At 36.0% G+C, this 23,133-nt stretch overlaps 1 protein-coding gene across 8 annotated transcripts in view; it reads left to right on the top strand.

Moving 5' to 3' along the window:
- Positions 1 to 23,133, top strand: part of MYO15A (myosin XVA) — a 374,107-nt gene that overhangs the window by 321,617 nt on the left and 29,357 nt on the right. For all 8 annotated transcript variants that reach the window (XR_015060712.1, XM_085890857.1, XM_085890855.1 and 5 more), the window contains 2 exons: positions 18,533 to 18,644; positions 21,319 to 21,458. Coding sequence is in view for 7 of the 8 variants with exons in the window: in XM_085890857.1 (XP_085746983.1) it covers positions 18,533 to 18,644; positions 21,319 to 21,458 (252 nt within the window). In the remaining variant the exon portion in view is untranslated. The remainder of the gene's footprint in view (positions 1 to 18,532; positions 18,645 to 21,318; positions 21,459 to 23,133) is intronic.

Raw genomic sequence — 23,133 nt, 5'->3', positions numbered from 1 at the left:
TTTGTTTTATTTGCCTTTGTTTTAGTTATTTTTTCAATAAGACTTATTTGATATTTTTCACATTCATTATGTTTTCCATTTATATACCAAGACTGAGATTTTCTCCACTCTTTAGTTTGATTAATACTTGGTTTGACCATTTATATATTGTGAAAAAACACGGCGGTAGCCCTTAAAAACTATAACCCATCTTCCCATCGTTAAAACACAATCTATTCTATACACTCTATCATACAATATCCATATGGAACACAATCTATTCCATTATCTAAAATAAATCTCTTATCATCAAAGGCTCCTAATGCCTTTTTATTTACTTCTTCACTATATATCTTATGTTTATAACTTCTTATTGTATTCATTTTCTTATATTCTTCTTTCTTATTCATCAAACAATTATAATAATTTCTAAAAGTTATTGATTTCTTTATTACATATTTCTTTATTCCCTTTAACCTCTTATCAATCTGATCACCATACTTATAAGCATATGCCTTTGTTCTCAATCCAATAAACTCACTCATTACTTTTCCACCCAACTCATCCTTAAACTTACCAATAACCTTTTCATTCTTTCTTGAAAATAACTCACTCTTCTTACTAAAATTACTTGTATCATATACTCCAATATTTTTCTTCATATCTTTGTAAACATCATCAGTTTTTATATCTAGGATAAAACTATCAGTGTCCATATACAACAATGAAACATTTTCACCATACTCTTTCTTTAAGCCATTATACAAATAATCATACATCAATATCTTTGATAAATCAAGAACTGCTGTTCCAATATAAATTGGTTTATCCATTTCAATACTTTCCTGTTCCACATGAATAGCAGAAAAGTTCTCTGAAAAAACCTCTACTCTCTTAAGACTTGGTTTATTTATCAATCTAGAAGCTTCTTTCCAAGATGTTGCAAATCTAATGCTTTGCCTGTTTCTAACATTCTCCATTGTCTTTCCAAAGACAGCATTATTCATAAACTTATAGACTTCCCCTTCAAATTTTACTTTTGTATTTGTTCTCATATCTGTATTGAATTTAATATACTTTTTCATCCAAGGACTTTGTTTAAGTTTTAAAACTCTATGAATTTTAGCTACTCTCAATCTTTCTCTCAAAAACGGTTTCAAACTTCTGTGATGCAAAACATATCCCTCTTTATCATAGAATGTTGTTAATAACTTTTCTGTTGATTTGCCTTTAATATTAAAACTTTTATGATAATCACTTAACCATTCTTTCTTTGGGGTTTCTTTCTCACATGCAAAAGGAAGGTCTTTATGCTTATTATGAAGATCACTCCGGTACCTCAAATCAACTTCAAAATAATAACCTTCTTCCTCATTCAATTCCTCTTGAGAAGAAATAACAATATTCATCGAAGCCTTTTCATAATCCTTTTGTTCCACCCACTCTAACTAAATTTACCATAAGGCAGAGATTGAGACATTGCCCATCCATACAAATAATTAGCATCAAAATACATCAAATAATTACTTTCTTTTTCACTATCATAATTTGGAAGATATTTATTATTTGCTTTAGCATATCTTTTTGAACATACTTGTGATATTCCACCTCTCTTTGACTTCTCAATCATCAAAAGCGTATCTACATTACTGATTAAATCTATATCTTTTTTTGTCATTTTTAACATTGCACTCCAAGCTAAACCAGGAGCTGTGAAATAGTGGGCAGAATCCAATCCATAACAATTTTTATTATGACAGAGTGATCTAAAAGCTTCAAACACATCAGCTAGCAATAAAACATCTGTTTTTCGATACAAATCATGATATTCTCCAAGGTTCTTTGTCTTAAATATTTCCCAAATTTCTTGTGCGTGTTTATATCCCTTATCACTTATCTCTTCTTCATAAAGGTTATGATAGAAACTTTATTTTGAAGGAAGTCGTGTTTCTTTAAATCTCATAAATGAATCCATATAATCATAAGGATAAATTCCCTTACTTGTAAGAATTTTCTCTTTACTTTGAATTTTATTCCTTGTTTGAATTTCCTCTCCAGTTAGAATTCCCTCTTTAATCAGAATTTCATCTTTAATCAGAATTTCCTCTTTAGTTAGAATTTCATTCATTGTTTGAATTTTCTTTATAATTAGAATTTCATCTTTAGTTAGAATTTCTTCATTAATTTCCTCATTAATTAGAATTTCCTCTTTACTTTGAATTATCTCTTTAATCTGAATTTCCTCTTTAGTTAGCATTTCCTCTTTTGGAAAGAATGAATTAAGATTTGGAAAAGAGCCCGTGGAGCTTAGATTTGATGCGAGGTCGGCTGGTGGTGTTCCCATAAACTTGTAAGAATCTAGAAACCTAATACAAGTTAAAGGTTTTGTGAATATCATTTTTGTAAATGAAATATACTTTTGACTTGTGTTTGTTATGGCAGAAATATTCCCTGGTGTTTTTGAAAGTTCATTTATAAATAGATGTGTATCATAGTTGGCACTGTTGTGAAGAAAGACTGGAATAAAACAAGGAAATTTATAATTAAGATTACAACAGGAATGAGCGGGACCTCCATATTTACCTGTAAGATGACAATGATCCCTAACTTTAGACTCCTCAATTTCCTCCTCACAAATATGACAGATACTGTTCTTTCTAAATTCTAATTTTTCTTCTTCGGTAAATTTCATCGGTTCATTTGTTGCTTTCATTAATTTAATTTGTCTCATACAATCCTTTTCTAATCGTTTTACAAACTCTTGTGAAGCTTTTTTTCCACTATAATGTTCAAGTTTATTATACTTTTCTCCAACAGATGATTTGATATAATAACAGAAACCACAAGGAATATGTTTTTGGTATTTGTTTGTATATGATTCTTTTGGATTAGAAGCAGTATTTATCTTTTTAAGGATACATTCAAAATCAGCGTATATCACAAATGGGTGCATGATAGATTTATTATAATCTTCAAAAGAAATCTTTTCACCAGGTTTAGACATTGTAATTACAGCTGATTTATGATTACTACAATATTTTGAATGTTGTTCTCATCGTTCTTTTGTATGAAATGAATTAAGACATCGCTTACAAGGATATATTTTGTTTGCTGTTCTGAATACCTGAGAAGAGATTAATCTTGATAAATTATTGATGTATGTATAATGTGAATTGTTTCCAAGACTAAAATATAAAAGATCAATGTGTGTTTCTTCATTTTTATAGATGTTTGAAATTTTTAATACCTGAACTTTATTCTCTCTCATTAATCCATATACATTAATGGAAAGGTTATTCTTTTTCTCAAATTTAGGAATATCTCTTAGTGGCATTGGGTATTTAAAATCTTTAATGTCCAAAGTATTCTCATATTTGATATATTGTTTTACTCTTTCTGAATTACAATTTGGTGGATGTAAGTGAGCAAGAACAGACCAGAGAAAACATTTGTTCTTAATATTAACAACTGCCTTCTTTAGTTTTATTTTTTTTGGTAATTCAATATAAGAAGAAGCTTTAAGAGGGTTTGATTTTAGAATGTGTATATCTAAAAAGATTATTTTTTAAATATTAAATCCACTTCCTACCACTGTATTAGCAACATCCTCCTCTTGTCTTGATAGTTTTTCATTAACCCCACGATTCAAAAAATCTTGAAATGATGTTATAAAATGAAGATCTGTTCTCATATAAGGAGTTTGTTCTTCATCTTGTCTTTTCATATTCATTTTCCCTCCCATATAAAACTTTAAAGTTTTCATTTCTTTTAATGTCTTTTTTAATAACTTTTTCAACATCAGGTTTCACAATTTCAGTTGATTCAGCTATTGATGATGGACTGGGTTCTGCAAATTGAAAAATCCTTATTTTTATATGCCCTTTAAATGCCCCATCTGTGTTTTCAATATAATAGTCTCCCTTTACTTTAAACTCATTTTTCTTGTGTTTTTGTGATTGAAGGTGATTCTTATAACTACTCTTCAAAACATCACAATGTTTTCTTTTCAACTCAAGAGGAGATATTTGATGAAATAGATTAAATGTGTGTTTGTTGGTTCGAAGGTGTTTTTTATAATATTTATATTCGTGATTATAAACATCGCAGTACGTTGTATTCACCATATTTTTATAATAAAACTTGGCTTAAGCTAAAATTTTCTTGATGAAAATTTCGTTTAATTTATACGTGAATCTGTGTTTAAAACCATTTTATTCTCCAACTTTTTTCACTTTATAAATACAATGTTTCAAGACACAAAAGACAAGTTTCAATCAATCTCTGTATTTGTAAAAGATACTGAGAAATATGTCAAGGATGTAAAATTGAACAAAGATAAATATAACAACTATTGGATAAAAACAATTATGATAAATAATATGAGTTCTTCAATTTCCTTCAGTGGAAGGTCTTTTAGTATACCTGGAAGAACATCAATTAAAGTATCTCTCACAAAAGTTTCTCCTCTCCTTCTGGTTATATATTCAAAACTAGAAAAAGCAATGAAACAAGAAAAAGTATCAAAAAATAAAAAAACCTTATGGATGAAGCTTTAGAAAGAATAGATAAGACCATCTGTATTATGCAAGGAGAAATTTGTATTTTTTTTCAACAACCCTAAAGATGTAAATCCTGATGAAATAAAGGATGTTAATATATCAGGTGAAATGACATTTCGTTCAATAATAGTTCAGGATCATTTTAAAATTACCTTTAATATAAAAAATGTTGTAGTTGAATCTGGTAATGAAAAAAAGTATATAGATATAGATGGTAATATTATTCAATATGAGTCAATACTCAACTGAAAGTATAGATGAATTTCAGTTTAAGTAAAGTTTTACTTTATAAATATGCTAGACTTCCCTGATTCTCCATATGACAAATTTGAGAATTGTCCTGCATGTGATAGAGTGGGATTAAACACAGAGTCAAAAGCCTATAAACAATGTATATTCTCTGATTATCTTCTAATTAATGATAATAAAAAATGTAAAAAGGAAAATAATTCTTTTCGATTTACACCAAAAATGAATTACTTTACAAGATTGATTAGAGAAATGAATGTAAAGTATGAGGGTGATAACACACCTTTCCTTAAAAGGGAAGAAACAACGTATTAGAGAAATGTTCAAAGGATTGTTGTTGTATATTATTCATGATTGTCATTTTCAGAGAAATATCAACACAAGATATTGCATAAATAAAATAATGGATTATCTTGAAATAAAACCTGAACTTAGGATAAAATATCGAGTTTATAAAAAAACCAAGAATAAATTAAATAACCTGTTTTCCAAATATATAAATGAATGATTTTTTACCCATTTGGGAAAATAAGATAAAATTTAACAATCATAAAAATCTTCCAAATTCATTAAGATGTCTCATAGTTGGTTCAAGCGGATGCGGAAAAACCTGCTTACTTTTGAAGATGCTCCTGACTACCAACTTTTTCGATTATGATAATTTAATAATTTTCACAAAGTCGAGTTTTCAACCAGATTATCAACTACTCTCACAAGGTTTTAATGCTGGTCTTCAAAAAGAAGATATAATCGATTTATTTAAACTTCAAAAAAACCTTAATGATTATAACATTGAAGATATAATTCAACTATTTTGTGATACACAGAGATGTAAAAAGAAATCAAAACCGATAACTTGTATTCTTAGTGATAATACAGATGATATACCGTCTCCCCAAGATTTGGATAAATCAAAAAAGAACCTCGTTATCTTTGATGATTGTGTTAATGAGGGAAACCAAACGGTAATGGACAGCTACTACACAAGAGGGAGACATTCTTCTTGTAATTGTATTTATCTTAGTCAATCATACTTTCAACTTCTTCGTCGTTCCATCAGAAACAATGCTTATACTTTTATTTTATTCAAGTTAAATTCAATACATATAAATAATTTTTGGAGAGATAATTGTTCTACATTAGGCAGTAAAAAGGAATTTGGGGATTACATGAAGCACACGACTGAAAAATATAAATATATTGTTGTGAAACAAGATGAGATATTAAATGATATTTTCCAATAAATAAATGGATGCGAAAGAAAGAGCAAGAAGATTTAAGGAACATCAAGAGTTGGTTTCAAAAGTTGTAAAACGACAGGAAGACATAAAGAAGAAACGCAGACAGAAACTAACGGGCGAAGAAGCATTTGAAAGAAAACAAGAAATTTTTTAAACCACTTTTAAAAACTTCCGAAGAAAAAATTGTAAATGTTTCCACAGTTCCCACAGTAGAATATGCTCCTAAAAAACTTCAAATGTTAAAAGATTTTGATCAAATGACGGAGGAAGAATTAGAGCATATCGGGGAATTAGAATATGACTAGTAAGGGCCCGTAGGGGCGGGCCCGTAGGTGCGTAAACGATGACTGGATTGGGGCATTATTTCAATTAGATCGGACCAACCGTATCATAAATGGCCATAACTTGGGAAACACCTGGGAAACATATTCAGGTCCCCAGCGTCAATTGTGACATCATATCAAATGAAGAAGAATTGTGACGCCCCCTCTCTCTTGTCCCTCTCTCTCGCCCCCACTCTTGAATTGTGATGTCCCTCTCTCTCACCCCCCTCTTTCCCCCCTCTCTCCCTCCCCTCTCCCTCCCCTCTCTCTCCTCCTCTCTCCACCTCTCTCCCCCTCTCTCTCCCCCTCTCTCTCCCCCTCTCTCTCCCCTCTCTCTCCCCCTCTCTCTCCCCTCTCTCACCCCTCTCTCTCACCCCTCTCTCTCACCCCTCTCTCTCACCCCTCTCTCACCCCTCTCTCACCCCTCTCTCTCACCCCTCTCTCACCCCCTCTCTCACCCCTAGTCTCACCCCTCCTCTATTCCCCCTCTCTCTCCCCCTCTCTCACCCCTCTCTCACCCCTAGTCTCACCCCTCCTCTATTCCCCCACTCTCTCCCCCGTCTCTCACCCCTACTCTCGCCCCTCCTCTCTCGCACCTCCTCTCTCGCCCTTCTCTCTCGCCCCCTCTCTCTCCACCCCTCTCTTGCCCCCTCTCTATCCCCCCTAGTCTCGCCCTTCCTCTCTCCCCCTCCTCTCTCGCCCCCACTCTCATCCCCCCTCTCCCGTCCCCCTCTCTCGCCCCCTCTCTCGCTCCCCACTCTCGCCCTTCTCTCTCACCCCCTCTCTCTCCCCCTCTCTTGCCCCCCTCTATCCCCCTGGTCTCGCCCTTCCTCTCTCCCCCTCCTCTCTCGCCCCCACTCTCATCCCCCCTCTCCCGTCCCCCTCTCTCGCAGATATTGGTCAACAGATAAATGGCCGTAACTTGGGAACTGCTCATCCGATTAATATCAAACCTGGAAAAGGCACATCCACGGGTCCCCAGCAATATTCCTGGCAAGTTTCAATCAGATTGGACCGTCAATCGTGCAAAAGAAATAAAAAGTAATAAATAAATAAATAAACATTAATTGTGACATCATTCGTGATGTCATAGCACCGTGTCTTGTCATTGGTTGACAGACAAATGGCCGTAACTTGGGAACCGCTTGTCCGATTAATATCAAATCTTGAAAAGGCACATCTGCGGGTCCCCAGCAATATTCCTGGCAAGTTTCAATCAGATCGGACCGTCAATCATCCAAATAAAATAAAAAATAATAAATAAATAAATAAATAAACATTGATTGTGACGTCATTCGTGATGTCATAGCACCGTGTCTTGTCATTGGTCGACAGATAAATGGCTGTAACTTGGGAACCGCTTGTCCGATCGATATCAAACCTTGAAAAGGCACATCAGCGGGTCCCCGGCAATATTCCTGGCAAGTTTCAATCCGATCGGACCGGTGATCGTCCGGTTAGTAATAATTTGGGAAAAAATTGGCATGATAAGGTGAGAAGGTGAAATGACACCTTCAGCTGCCAAATATACACCTTTTCAACACTGAAAAAGCAGTAAAATAGCCGTAACTTGGGAACCGCTTGTCCAATTGATATCAAACCTCGAAAAGGCACATCTGCAGGGCCCTGGCAATATTCCTGGCAAGTTTCAATCAGATCGGACCGGCGGTCGTCGAGAAACGGCGGTCACAAACAGACACGCACACACACACACACACACACACACACACACACACACACACACACACACACACACACACACACACACACACACACACACACACACACACACACACACACACACACGCACACACCGAGATTGCTGGAATTATAGATAGACTAGTACGGGCCCGTAGGGGCGGGCCCGTAGGTGCGTAAACAACGACTGGATTGGGGCATTATTTCAATTAGATTGGACAAACCATATCATAAATGGCCATAACTTGGGAAACGTACTCAGGTCCCCAGCGTCAATTGTGACGTCATATCAAACGAAGAAGAATTGTGTTGTCCTGTCATTGGCCGACAGATAAATGGCCGTAACTTGGGAACCGCTTGTCCGATCGATATCAAACCTCGAAAAGGCACGTCTGCGGGGCCCGGGCAATATTCCTGGCAAGTTTCAATCAGATCGGACCGGCGGTCGTCGAGAAACAGCAGTCGCAGACAGACACAGACACACACACACACACACACACACACACACACACACACACACACACACACACACACACACACACACACATTGCTGGAATTATAGACAAATGATGAAGGATTATTTCAACAACTGGAAGAGATGAATCGCCCCCCTGCTTATATTGTGAATGCTCTTCAAAACAATGAATATTCAGCGGAATCAAAAACCAAAACAGGACTCATTCCAACAGAACAACCAGCCATATTTCATCTTGTTCAAGAAAAGGTATTGACATTTAATGATGAATTAAGGTTCTTGGGTTCTGCTCAAACCCCTGTTAAACTAACTCCGAGATTAATGTTTCTTCTCACAAAAGATGGAAGACAAGCTTCAACTGTGAGGAATGAATCAAAGTATTTTGATAAACCATTGGATATGAAAAATAATGATGATAGAGAGTATATATTGATCTGCTGAACTCTGTTGATTATAGGGTCAGTCTTTTTGGTAAACGTAGCAAGAATGAGAAGGACAAACACATTATTCAGGCTTTAAGTATCCTCGGTTCAGGTATTAGTTTTTCTTCCAAATGACCCATCACAATTAGTTAATAGATTGTTATTGTTGTTAGGTAGTAAGAAGGCTGGAAATAACAATTTTTTAATGAAGCATCAGCCATTTTAGACCAGTTGATGAACATAAAAATAATTAATAAATCTCAATATAAAGACATTTTATCTCGTATTAAATAAGATGAGAAGAACAATCCTGAGTTTTAATATCACAACAAGCGACCACACATCTTCATTCCCATACGCACTACAACTTGACCCAACAAAAGAATACGAGGCATCTTTATTGTCCATGGAAACTTATAATACCTTATTTAATATAACTGATAAAAATGACAAGTTTAGTTATAATCCTGGAAGTGCATACAAAACGATAACAGTCTCACCCGGAGCATATGAGATTTCTCAAATATCTTCCGAAATTGCTCGTCTTATGAAAGAACAGGGTGATGAACCAAAAAATATTGTTAGAGACATTCAAAAACATACTTCAAAATCAACGATTAAACTTAAAAATAACTGCAAGGTTAATTTCACAATAGATATAATTCATTTAGAGAGTTATTGGGTTTCTCCTCAAAAAAGATTGAAACTCATGGGACGTTTTACAGTGATAATGTCATTCAAATATCCTCAGGAATAAATTCGGTATTAATTCACTGTGATTTGATTGATGGTGCTGATGATGATGGAATAGAAACAAATACAATATTTTCATTCAGCACATACTCAACCCCAATTGGTTATAAATTCAATATGGAACCCAAAAATTTGGTTTATCTCCCTGTGTCAAGAAAAAACATACAAAGGGTAAATTTTAGGATAACCGACCAAGATAATCGTATGATTTCTTTTAATGGAGAAGTTATATCCATCAGAATTCACGTCCGTGAAGTTTTCCAATAAATGAATACGATGGTTATTGTGAGGAAACACGAGTTGGGAAAATATAAAATAATTACAGGGGATGGGATGTTCCTTTCCCCATACTACAAGGGTGAAGGTATGTATCTTGGTAGAGGATACTATAAACCTAAGAGAAAAAGGGGTGTCTGACATCAATTTAGAGGAGATGGGATAATTGATACTCTAATGGTTATTGGTTCAACTATTCTTAAACATAAAGACCTAATTGGTTCAACTGCTTCTACTGTGGGAAATGTAGCAGGTGCTATAAAGAGTATAAAAGATGCCCAAAAGGAATCTCATAAATTACAAGCAATGAAAGAAATTAAGAAAGACAAAACTCAGTTGTGCCCCCAAGAACGACAGAAAATAATTCAAATACTTGGGTCAGGGTTTCATAAGTTTTAACATCTTTTTTCCTAAATAAATACAAGTATGGAAGCAATTGATCGTATCTATGATTTGGATCATACTATTATCATCTCAAACTCTACTAAAAAAGAAGATTACTTCAAGGTAAATGCAATAACTGGAACAGACTGGAATGCAAATGGAACAAAAAGTTTTGAAATAAATAATCAACAAACTTATTTGAATCTATCCGAAAGTTTCTTGTTGTGTAAATTTATATTCATTAAGGCTGGGAATAACACAAATGCTACACTCGTAAATGATTTCTTCTGGAAATTGTTTGATAGTGTGCGTTTGTATATTGGAACACAAGAAGTTGAAGCGGTTGATTATGTCTCTGTTGTATCGGAAATGATGAAATTTACACTATATACATTCAATGATAGAATGGGAAAGGGGGTTGTCGAAGGTTTTATTCCTGATATGTCAACAGGAACAACCACAGACCCTGGATATACTCAAAGGAAAGGAACATATACTGATGATGCAAAAGCAGTTAATAGTTTTACTGTGGCAGTTCCTCTTAAAGGTATATTTGGAATTTGTGATCATGATAAAGTTCTGTATGGTCTTAAAATTAGATTTCAACTACAAAGGAATGATAATGAAAATAGATTACTTTTTGGTGTTGCTAGTGCTTTTGGTGATCAGAATAAATTTGTAATTGATGAAATGAGTTGGTATATTAGTGAATATACTCCGAATCTTAAAACAGAAAAGATGTTGAACAGAAGACTTAACTCAAAGAAACCACTCAGTGTATCATACCTCAAAAGAAGATGTCAACACATTAAACTAAACCAAACCACTTGCACGTGGAATTTGGGTGTTCTGGAAGGAAAGCCACGATATCTGTGGATCATTTTTTAAAAACCAGATGGCGATACTACTACTGATAAGAATAATGCATTGGGTGATAATGCTAAGGTGAAACAACTTCCTGTTTCTCTAGATGGAACATTTTATCCACGAGATAGATTGGAAATTAATTGGGAAAAAAATGATTTTGCTGAAGCATACAAGTCTTACCAAAAGGTGTGTGAAAGTAATGGAAATAAAGAACCTATTTTGGATATGACAGCATTTAAAAGTTTGTATACAATCTATGCGTTTGACCTGAGTGCTCAAAAGGAAACTATAAAGTCTAATCGAGTGGATACTTCCCTATACATTGAAAGAGGAGAGAGTGAAGAAGTTGATGCATATTGTTTGCTTTTGGAAGCAACAGAATTACAGATTAATACAGATTATGGTGTTATGATTAGTCTCACAATTTTTTGTGAAATAAATGAGTGGCAAAGTACCAACTGGGGTATATGTTAATCAAATCAATCTTCATAAACTATCATCTTGTGTTCAAAATCAAAAGCCTTGTACAATTAACGTTAATACAATTCAGAGAAAAGGAGCAGTAAGAATTGATGTTTTGCTCACAAGAGAACAGGTTAAAATCTTGAACGATACTGGCTCACTTAAAATTAAAATGACAAAACCAATGTTGAAAAAATATTCAATAAGAGAGACCAGTGGAGGATTTCTCCCATTTCTAATTCCCTTATTTGCTGGTTTAAGTGCGGTTGGAGCATTAACGGGTGGTATTTCAACAGCTGTGAAAACTGCCAAGGAAAGGAAGGCTCAACTCCGTGCTCAAAAAGAATTGGAAAGACATGACAAAGAGTTGGAGAAACAAATTAGTGGAAGTGGTGTAATTGTAGATTTTGCTGAAAAACTTGAAGGTCTGCCTGATAAAGCGAGATTGTTAGTTGGAGATATGCTTTCTTCTATCGCACAAGCAGGTGTAAAATTAACTAAAAGAGGTAATGGATTATATCTTTATAATAAATAAATGAGCATTGATGAGTGGTTTAAAGAATTTGGAAAGAATACAACATCAAATTTACAACTTGTCAAATATTGTAAGAAATTAAAAATTCATAATATGGTTATTTGTATGAGAGATGAATTAACAAACGTGCCTAAACGTACAAAGAATATTATTATGAACTTAGAAGATAATAATGGGAACGGTTCTCATTGGGTTTGTATTTTTAATAGTCAAGACAAATATTATTTGATAGTTTTGGTCTTCCACCACCTGTTGAAGTCATAAAATTCTTACAGAATGGTGTTTATCAAACATTTCAAGTCCAAGAATTAAATTCCAAGTGTTGTGGTCAATTATGTCTATATGTGTTATTTCAACTCAACAAAAAAATTTTTTTATGACATTATCTTTAATGTAATATAAATGACTTATGTTGGTAAAGATGGTTCCATCTTTGGTGTATCCCAAGAACTGGATATTGATTTATCAAATTATTACACAAAGGCACAGGCTGAACGACATAAATATAATATAACCAAAAATATTAATATGAAAAATGCTTATAAATGAAAAAATTATCCAACCCCGACTGACGCGAACGACTTGGTGAGATTAAGTGATTTATCACAATATATATCCGTAAAATAAAACGGCCGTGTATTCCAAAGATACAGAAGTGTTGATTTTATCTCCAGGTCATATAGAATTCACAGTTCGAATTAAAATAAATTTTTATAAAGAAGGGCGTATTGTTTGTATGAGAATAGAACGATGGGGGTATGATATGAATGATTTAGGGTATAATTGGTCATTTAAAATTGACCTAAAAGACCTGGAACAATTAAATCAGTCTCGTAAGGAAGAATATTATCCACTTGCTATGGAGAAGGGGTTTTGTGGAGCCACGATTAGTAAACAACAAATAAAATAATTTAATAAGGGTAAATATGATAATGGTTTTGCCCTAGTTTATATCATGAAAACAGAAAAAACAGGATTATATATATTAAGTAGGGAAATGCAAAATGATTTAACTATGGGAAGATGGGGAGGAGTTTCGTGTCATAATATTATTCTTACATATATTTCTAATACATAAATGACGGCAAGAAGGCTTCAAGAAAATTATCATTTCTGTGTCCAAGCATACCTTCAAGAAAAGGGTATTCGGTATTTTAATAAATATGTTCTACAACATAAGAAAGGTATTTTCAATAAAAGATTGGCATTATGCTAAAGTTGATAAACCAACAACTTTGGATTTAATTAGAATGTTAAATAATGAAAAAATTATAAAGTTAAGAAAAGGTAAGGCTCTTTTAGAAATTCAAAAGAAATTTTATTGGTTTCCTGTTGTAAAAAAAAATATTTTGGATACAGGAATAACAAGAAATCCTGATGAATATATGTATGGTATTCTATGGGGTGTAAGTGATTCAAGGATAGTAAGGGACGAGGAAGGAGTTGAAGAGAGAGAAGAGGAGGAAAAGGAGAAGAGGGAGAAGGAGGAGAGGGAGGAACGGGAGAAGAAAGAGAAGGAGGAGAGGGAGAAGAGAGAGAAGGAGGAGAGAGAAGACAGAGAAGGAGGAGAGGGAGAAGAGAGAGAAGGAGGAGAGAGAAGACAGAGGAGGAGAGAGAGAAGGAGAGAGAGAAAAGAGAGAAGAGAGAAGGAGGAGAGGGAGGAAAGAGCGAGACTGAATAAATATGGAAACCAGTGAGATGAAAAAAAGATTGGAGGTATTACAGAAAATAACTCAATCCACCGAGGACGAAAACTAAGAATTGACAAGTCTAATTGCAATACTTTCGATAAGACTATTGTCATCGGCAAGATATTGATTTTAATTCAAGTTTTTCATTTTTTTTCTAAAATAAATGGAGGAGAGAGTAAAGACGTTTCTAAGGATTCTTTTATTTATGTTTTAAAAATTAAGATTCAAATGTGCATGTTGGAAACTAAAAAGGTTTTCGTGCTCTGTAGGAATTTTTCTCAAAAATAAATGAGTTATTGTCTTAAATGTAAAAAGAAAACTAATACTAAAAATATTTCATATTTTAAAAGTAAAAATAACAGGGTTATACAAAAAGATTTGTTCGGTCTGTGGTTCAAAAAAAAATCAATTTATCTCCAAACACAAACTCGGAGGAGATACGCAAAAGTTTTTATCAGGAAGTAAATTTACAACTACTGGAATACCAGGGGAATTGCATCTACCAGGGTATTCTTTCTCTGGTCCAGGCACAAACTTGGATAAAGGATTAGATGAGACAGACAATCCTACATCATGGAGTAAGCCCATCAATAGAGTTGATGAAGTGTGCATGAGGCACGATATTGATTATGGGAATACCACAACTTTGGAAGAAAAACATGAAGCCGATAGAGAAATGTATAATTTGTCTCTGATACAAAATCCAACCTTGAGAGAAAAAGTTGATAGGTTCATCGTGAAGAAGATGATCAGTGCTAAATTGAAACTTGGACTTGGAAATTCAAAAAACTTATAGGCTCTAATGATGTCATTAAGACTGAAGAGCAATTAGCTGATGAATTACATAAACCAATATTCACAAAGTTTCCTAGAAGGAAGGTTTATTCCAAGGAAGTTGATTATATCTGGTGTGCTGATTTGATTGAACTCAATAATGATAAGGAGTACAAGTATGCTTTAACCGTTATTGATTTGAGGAGTAGATACGCATGGGTTGTCCCTTTAAAAAACAAAACAGGTAATACTCTTATGTTAGCCTTTCAACAGATATTTAATAAAAGTAAGAGAAAACCTAAAAAATTGTGGACTGATGAGGGTTTTATAACATGAGGGATGAGGTGTTTTATAACAAGACATTTATGAATTTTCTAAAAAATAACAGTATTACATTATACAGTACCTTTCATGAAGGAAAGGCCGTTGTTGTGGAACGTTTTAATTGTACCTTAAAAGAGATACTATATAAAATATTCACAGAACTCGGTTCACAACGATGGTCATCTTTTATTCAGGATATTGTGGATAAGTATAATGACACGATTTACACGTCAACGAATATGAAACCATCAGGAACATTTACAAAATTAAAATATGAAAAAGAGATTAATGTCAGAAAACCTAAGTTCAAAGTTGGTGATATCGTAAGAATATATTGGTGGAAATCTCATTTTGAAAAAGGTTATATTAAACGATGGACGAACGAACTTTTTAAAATCGTTTATGTAATAGATACGGCTCCTTGGACTTATAAGATATATGAGTTAGAAGGGGAAGAGATTTTAGGTTCATTTTATTCACAGGAATTACAAAAGACAAAGATAAATTGAAATTTTTTTTGACTCCACCCACACAAGCCCCTGTTTCAACAAACCCCTGTCCCAACAAACTCCTTTCCCAACAAACCCCTGTTCCAACAAACCCAACACTATTAAACACCATATCGCAGGTAGTACATTTTCTATCATGTCCTCATAGCATATGTTTCTTCAGATTAAAAATACTACTAAATGTTTTATTACAGATTTTACAATGTCTTAGTCGTTTTCTCTTGACTCGTGTATGAATTTTAGAATCTATTTATGAACCAATAATTTAACTATAATTTCATGCTTAAACTCAATGTTTTTTCCCATTAAAAAAACAACAATTATTAAGCAATTTACGCTCTCTTTTAGCTGAAGGATGCTTCATTAGAGCAAAACATTCCTTTAAAATTGGTAATGATTCCTTTATTTTTTCACTACATTTTGGCTTTAAAAAGGCCTCTATAAACAACATCATTATTTTAACAATAGACTCTCTAAAACTAGTATACTCATTACCATAGTTTATATTTTCAGTTATTATTTCAAGATAATAAAATATTGTTTCAAAATCACTTTCAAACTTATCTAGATTTGGTTTATCTGGAACATTTTCTAGTTCAGCTTCAAGTTGTTTGATAGCCAAATCCGTTTATTAGTAATTTTTTTACTTAAAACTTAATGCTTAATTCACCCATAATATTAATCAATTTATGTTTAACTTCCTCAATTTCCATTGAATTAAAACTAATTTTATTTTAATCATCCCTATTTATAATTGACCTTAATCTCATTATTCCTCTTACACCCTTCTTACGAATATCCTTATCAGTCTGAAAATTATTTTAAAATACACCATTCTGATCAAAAGTCTTATCAATCTTTGAATCAGACTCTAGATTAAGTTTTTCAATAATCTCAATAGCAAGTGGTGATACTCTAGAAAAAACAACTTTCACACCAGTTTTAAAAACATGCTGTTCCTTCAAACTCAATATCAGATGAATAATTAGAAATAACATCTATCCAAAAGTTAGAATGTTTTCCTTTTCTTAGTTTGACTTCTTTTACATATTCCGTCTTTTCACTTGAAATCTCTTGGAATCGTAATGTGTATGAAAACATCTTTATTTAGTGTTAAACAAAACTCTATTTTAACTTAAAATTTAACCCTTAAATATGGAGAATAAACTAACTCTCTGCAAGTTTTGTGATAGATAAGCCCTTGTTATTTATAAATATTCTTCTTTCTGTTTAAATTGCAAATCAGAAACAATAGATGATAAGAGAAAGTTTAATAAGGAAAAGGGGTATCTTAAAAAATATAAAGATTCAAATGTTTTATTTTTAAATATTTTAGATGGGGATTATTGTGCAAAGAAAATTAAACTTTTGAAGGAATTTGAGAATGAACAAATCTTTATAGGTTCAATGATTGAGCTAAACATTATGCATTGGTTAATTTAAAAAATTGTCCACCCATCCATACAAGCTCCACCCGCACATTCACCCATCCACCCATCCACCCATCTATTCACCCATCCACATCAAACCTCATCCACATAATCCCGACCCAACGACCCCATGTCCCAATGACAACGACCCCCTGCCCACACAAACCCTTGCTCACACAAACCCCTGCCCCAACCCCTGCCCACGCAAACCCCTGCCCCACACACAACATGTTTATTTAATTTAAAAAAGTTTCCCAAGGTTAAAAGGGGAGACAAATAAATATACCTTGGGATAAAAAGGGGCTCTACTTTTTAGGGAAAAAAATATGAATCGCTGAAAATCCCCCATTCATTTACACGGGGAAAAGTGAGCCAGAATCAGTATATTCACCCAAAAAACGTCCATATACCCGAGCGGCCATTTTACCAGACGCTATTCAAACCTCCATCTACCCGAGCGGTCATTTTACCAGACGCTATTCAAACCTCCATCTATCCGAACGGCCATTTTACCAGACGCTATTCAAACCTCTATCTACCGGAGCAGCCATTTTACCAGACGCTATTCAAATCTCCATCTACCCGAGCGGCCATTTTACCAGATGCTACTCAAACCTCCATCTACCGGAGCGGCCATTTTACCAGACGCTATTCAAACCTCCATCTACCGGAGCGGCCATTTTACCAGACGCTATTCAAACCTCCATCTACCGGAGCAGCCATTTTACCAGACGCTATTCAAACCTCCATCTACCCGAGCGGCCATTTTACCAGATGCTATTCAAACCTCCATCTACCCGAGCGGCCATTTTACCAGATGCTATTCATACCGACATGTATACCATTTTACGTTTTTACCTACATGTATACCATTTTACATTTTTACCTACATGTATACCAAGCGGCCGTTTTACCAGACGCTAGTCAAACCTCCATATACTCAAGCGGCCGGTTTACCAGCTGCTATTCAAGCCTCCACATACTCAAGCGGCCGGTTTACCAGCTGTAAACCAAGCCTCCACATACTCAAGCGGCCGGTTTAACAGCTGCTATTCAAGCCTCCACATACTCAAGCGGCCGATTTACCAGCTGCTATTCAAGCCTCCACATACTCAAGCGGCCGGTTTATCAGGGCTATTCAAGTTTCCACATACTCAAGCGGCCGGTTTATCAGCGCTATTCAAGTTTCCACATACTCAAGCGGCCGGTTTATCAGCGCTATTCAAGTCTCCACATACTCAAGCGGCCGGTTTACCAGCTGCTATTCAAGCCTCAAGATATTCAAGCGGCCGGTTTACCAGCTGCTATTCAAGCCTCCACATACCCGAGGGGCCAGGTTTTCTCCAGGAAGCCCAGGGTTGTGGAGCTGAAAGTCCAAGTTGCTCGGGGTTCAAAGGGTTAATGTTGAACGTTGTCGAGTGTTATATGGATTGAGTTTTTTTTGGGGGGGTTCTGTATGCTGTAAGGTTGAGGAATACTGCCAACCACAGCTTCTCAAATCTGTTAGAAAGGTAGTGCTGTGTTCTGTGTACCATTGTAATTTATGCTGGCACACTAAATGTTGATCTTTGCTTCTTTCAGGACTCTCAGTATGTGGTTGCCATCCGTAGCTACTCCACCAGTGACAGTAGCCTCCTGCGATTCCACAAAGGAGATCTGATCAAACTCCTACCCATGGATGGACTTGAACCAGGCATGCCTTTTGCTCCATTTATTTTTCTATCTTTCTTTCTGAATATTTTTTTGTTTGTTGTTGTTTTTGTTGTGGTTGTTGCTGTTACATGCATCAGGTGAGGGTAAATTTGTTTGCTGTTCAGTTAGGGGACAATTAAGAACCAAAAGGCTAGTTGGGTTAGACTCGTTCGGGTATTTCTAAAGTTCACAAAATAATTTGACAATTAATTTTAAGACATCAAAGCACTGACAATGGAGCAAAGGGTTAGGTATATGGATAGGAATAGAAAAACAGGTAATGGATAAACAATTAAGAATGATTAAATTGAGATACAGACATGCAGGTAGCACGATAAGGTAATTGAAGATGGATTGTTCAGGGGCACGCATCCAGAGAGCTGACAGACACAGAATGCTGGCACTCGGCAGAAGGTCGATAACAAGAAAAAGACAATTGATAGACAACACGATATGCTGATGGGTGCTCACCTGAAAGGTACCCACCCAGTCAACTGGAGTCGAGATCAAGATTGCCTTGACTCAGGAAGGAAATTGCAGAGACAAAAAAACAAATGTGAAATTTTAAATTTAAGTCAGTACTGAGATTAAGTTAAGATAATTATAGGGAGAATTAACTGGGAATATATATATATATATATATATATATATATATATATATATATATATATATATATATATATATATATATATATATATATAATTCCACTTCTTACGGTGGCATGATTTCATGCTTTCACCTGGCTATTATTAACGGTGCATTGCCACTGCTACCGAGTATTGGGGCACCACTGATGTAGTGGCCCCTATTACCAGTTCACCGGTACTCATTTTGCCGACCCGGGAAGGGTGACAGGCTGAGTCAACACCGCCTGGTGTTAATTCAGCGGGTGACAGGGCTTGAACTCAGGACCCTTCGATCCCAAGCCCACCACCCTCACCACTAAGCCAACACCAAGCTTAACTGGGAGATACCATCGCAATAAACAGTGAAATCATGATTACACGAGTAGAAGCCATTTATACGTGTGTCCATTCATGGATTTTATGTCCACATTGATGTCTCTTAGATCTAGAGGGATGACTGATGCCCCAATACTCTTACGGCCACTTGCCCTTCGTACTACCCCCTGCTCAGGATCTTATTCCTCTTTCATAAGCAGTGCAAGGCTGCGAGGTAGCATCATTGGCTAATATAAGAGCGCAGCTTCGCCGCTGATGCAATGCCCTCTGCTGGTTAGGACAGGAATTTGGAATTTGTTCAGGGTGCTGGCAGTAGCTCATTTAATCTTTGCAATTAAAGACACCGTGGGATTATCATCCACCAACTCATGCCGGTAGACAAGACGCCAGTTTAACGTCCATCCGAGGGATGACACAAACATTGATGAATCACCCTGCCTGTGAAACACCGGGATGACAGTTTATAACTGGGTCGGGATTCAAACCCAGGCTCGACAGCTTCGAGGTGAATCTGTGTACTTATAAGCCATCCTGCCAGCGCATGCTCAGGGTGGATATTAAACACAATTCAGGGACTTTCGGTATTTGTACTTGTCTACATATTACTTGTGAAAAATGGCACAATTTTTGAATTAAGTACGAAATACAATCACAATGTGTGGCCTTCAACAGAGAGGAATGAAGTCTACCGCTATCCGGATTGCCACTTGCACCGACACGAAGCGATCCAAGATGCTTGTAACATCGTTGGCCTCATTTCCTTGATCTTGGCTCTCTACAGGTTTCTATTTTGGCTGCCTGATGAAGAGGACAGTCATACATTTGGAGGACAAACAGGGCACCACAGAGTTTGGTCTGTTTACTTGCCTGTCATGCTGTGGTGTGATTTGCTGTGGCTTCTTGTTGTTGTTGTTGGTGGTGGTGTTGTTTTGTAATCCGCTTCCCTGCGAGTCATTTGCCAATCTTCATTTGGTAAAATATGACGAGGAGCATTCAAAAAAAATTATACGAACGAGATACCCGCAAATAGTCCACAGAACGAGCGAATGTGTTTCAAATGGTCAGGAGAGGAGGAGATTGGGACCACACCATACTCTGTGCAGAGCGTCGGTGCTGTTTTAGCCGTCTCATTGGCTATTGGGAACAATTCTGCATGGGTCGCCACTCCGACACAGTATACCAGTAAGCTGGCACTCGTTTTGCCGACCTCGGAAGGATGACAGGTCGAGTTAACCCCACCTGGTATTAATTCAACAGCGGAGTGGGATTTGAACTCAGGAACCCAGGATCCAAAGCCCACCACCCTAACTATTAAGCCAACACCAGGCATAGGTGATGAACAATAGTCCAAAACGATACTGACCAGAACAATCACAGTGACAAGGCCATTTGATGGTCATTTGATGACCGGAACACAGCAACAACATGATGCCAAACAAATTTTATTCACAAGTCAGGACAGAAGAGAACTCAGACCTTTTCATGGATGGCATCTGGTGGAACTCTTCTTATGAAGTAGTATGATAAAATATTTTGTGTTTTTTTATTAATTTATTTTTACACAAACTTTTTTCAGTTACATTTTGGAGTCATTGCAGTGTCTGCCACTCATAAGCACTTTGATAGACCTTGTTGAAGAAGCTCAAGAGATGGAACCTGGGATGCAATGCTACATGATGACCACCTTCTGGGTGATGAATGTGTTGATGCAGGCTGGCATTTTGGCATGCGCCGAGGCCATTCTGGCTTGTTTCCAGCCGAGTATGTGCAGACAACAGCCGGACCAGAGCCTGAGACTCCATCAGAGTCGCCATTGCCCTGCCCACACATTGATCCTGATCGCAAAACTGAGGTACCTACCTTTCGTGCCATTCACATGAGATGCTTTGATGCAATTCAAATGTATATGTTTGTATATATGTGTATATATGTGTGTGTGTGTGTGTGTGTATATGTATATGTATATATATATATATATATATATATATATATATATATATATATATATATATATATATATATATATATATATATATATAATGTCTTTTGCTTTCACAATAAGTATTTTGTAATCTCACATTCAAAGATGACATTTCATTGCTAACTGAATAAATGATTAATGTCCCTAAATCCAAGCTTCCCACTCACTCTCACTTCTTGTTGAACTCCTCAGTCTTTCCTTTCCTGATTTTATGGAATTGGCTTTGAGTGTTTGTACAATCCCACTCTTCCCTCCAGTATTTCAATCCCACTGTTCAAGGTGTAGATGACAAGACGTACAGATTGTAGATGACAATCCCATATGCATCTGTTCCCCATGGACTTCTTGTCATTTTCTCGAAGTTTCTCCCAGATGTCAGTGTGCACGTGCAGGTGCATGCGTGTATGCATGCTTTTCATTCCTTGCAAAGCAAAATTACATCCTCTGTTTTATTCTACTAGCAGAGTACCACCCTACAGGTGATCTTGTTCCAAGCATGTAATGCGTTCTTCTGAGGCATACTTCATTTGGGTGGTGTATAGGTAACTGACAGCTCCGTATATGCAAAAACAAATAACTCTGGTTACGTGCATAAAGCAAACACATATCTACTGCTAATAATTCAAAACACCTCACTGCACTGGAAAACGTGGTGGACAGGAATACTGTACTGTAAATGATGGACACTTGTAATACCCTCCACCACCTAGGGGTGGTGCTACATGATAAAAAATTTACATGGAGAATTTGTGTCCCCACCCTCCTTCCCTCAAGACCACCGGAAAGATAAAAACATCCCTACACATTATTTGGGGTCATGCTGATCCAATGTAGCAAGTATGGATGTAATTTACCCAGAACTGTAGGAGTGGCATGACAAACACACACAACCATACAAACAATTACAGTAAGGATACTAGCAAAGGTACCCGGCATTGCCCAGCAATGCAGAGTCTCTCCCTCCTCCTCCCCTCCTCCCACCTCACACCCCTCTCTCCAGACACCAACCCTTTCCCCTCCTCCCACTCCATGCTCCTCCCTCTGGAATCCATCCCCTTCCCCTTCCCTCTCCCACCCCACACCCTCTAGACTCCCACCCTAACCCTTCCCCTCCCTCCTCCCACCTCCCACCTCACACCTGCACTTTTCCCCTCCCTCCTCTCACAAAGGAATTTTTGCAGGGTGTATTTAAAGTGTGTGCACATATTAACTTCTAACAAACTCAAATGAGCTAAGATCCTCGTCCTCTTAATGATGACGTCATAAAAACGAATATGACGTCATTGTGATGTATCAGGTTTGCGATAAATTATCTGTGCTAATGCCCGGCTTGATTCTCGCAAACAAAACTCAAACAGCTTGCCAAGTTTCGGAGATAATGGTATATGCGATTTCCATTAGCGGCGATATTATGACGTCAACTTTTTTTCTAGGAATAATTTCCAAAATCGGAGATGGTTACTGCCTGCGCGTGGGCTTTCTGCATATACATGGCAAGTTTCACGGAGATCCGATGAAAACTCTGGGTTGTGAAATAAAAAATGTC

Source organism: Eptatretus burgeri, chromosome 8 (assembly GCF_056783735.1).
Source record: "Eptatretus burgeri isolate ZD-2024b chromosome 8, Ebu_testis_v1, whole genome shotgun sequence".
Lineage (NCBI taxonomy): Eukaryota > Metazoa > Chordata > Myxini > Myxiniformes > Myxinidae > Eptatretus > Eptatretus burgeri.
The sequence above is the reverse complement of the archived record's forward strand: the minus strand, read 5'-3'. Positions and strand labels throughout refer to the sequence as shown.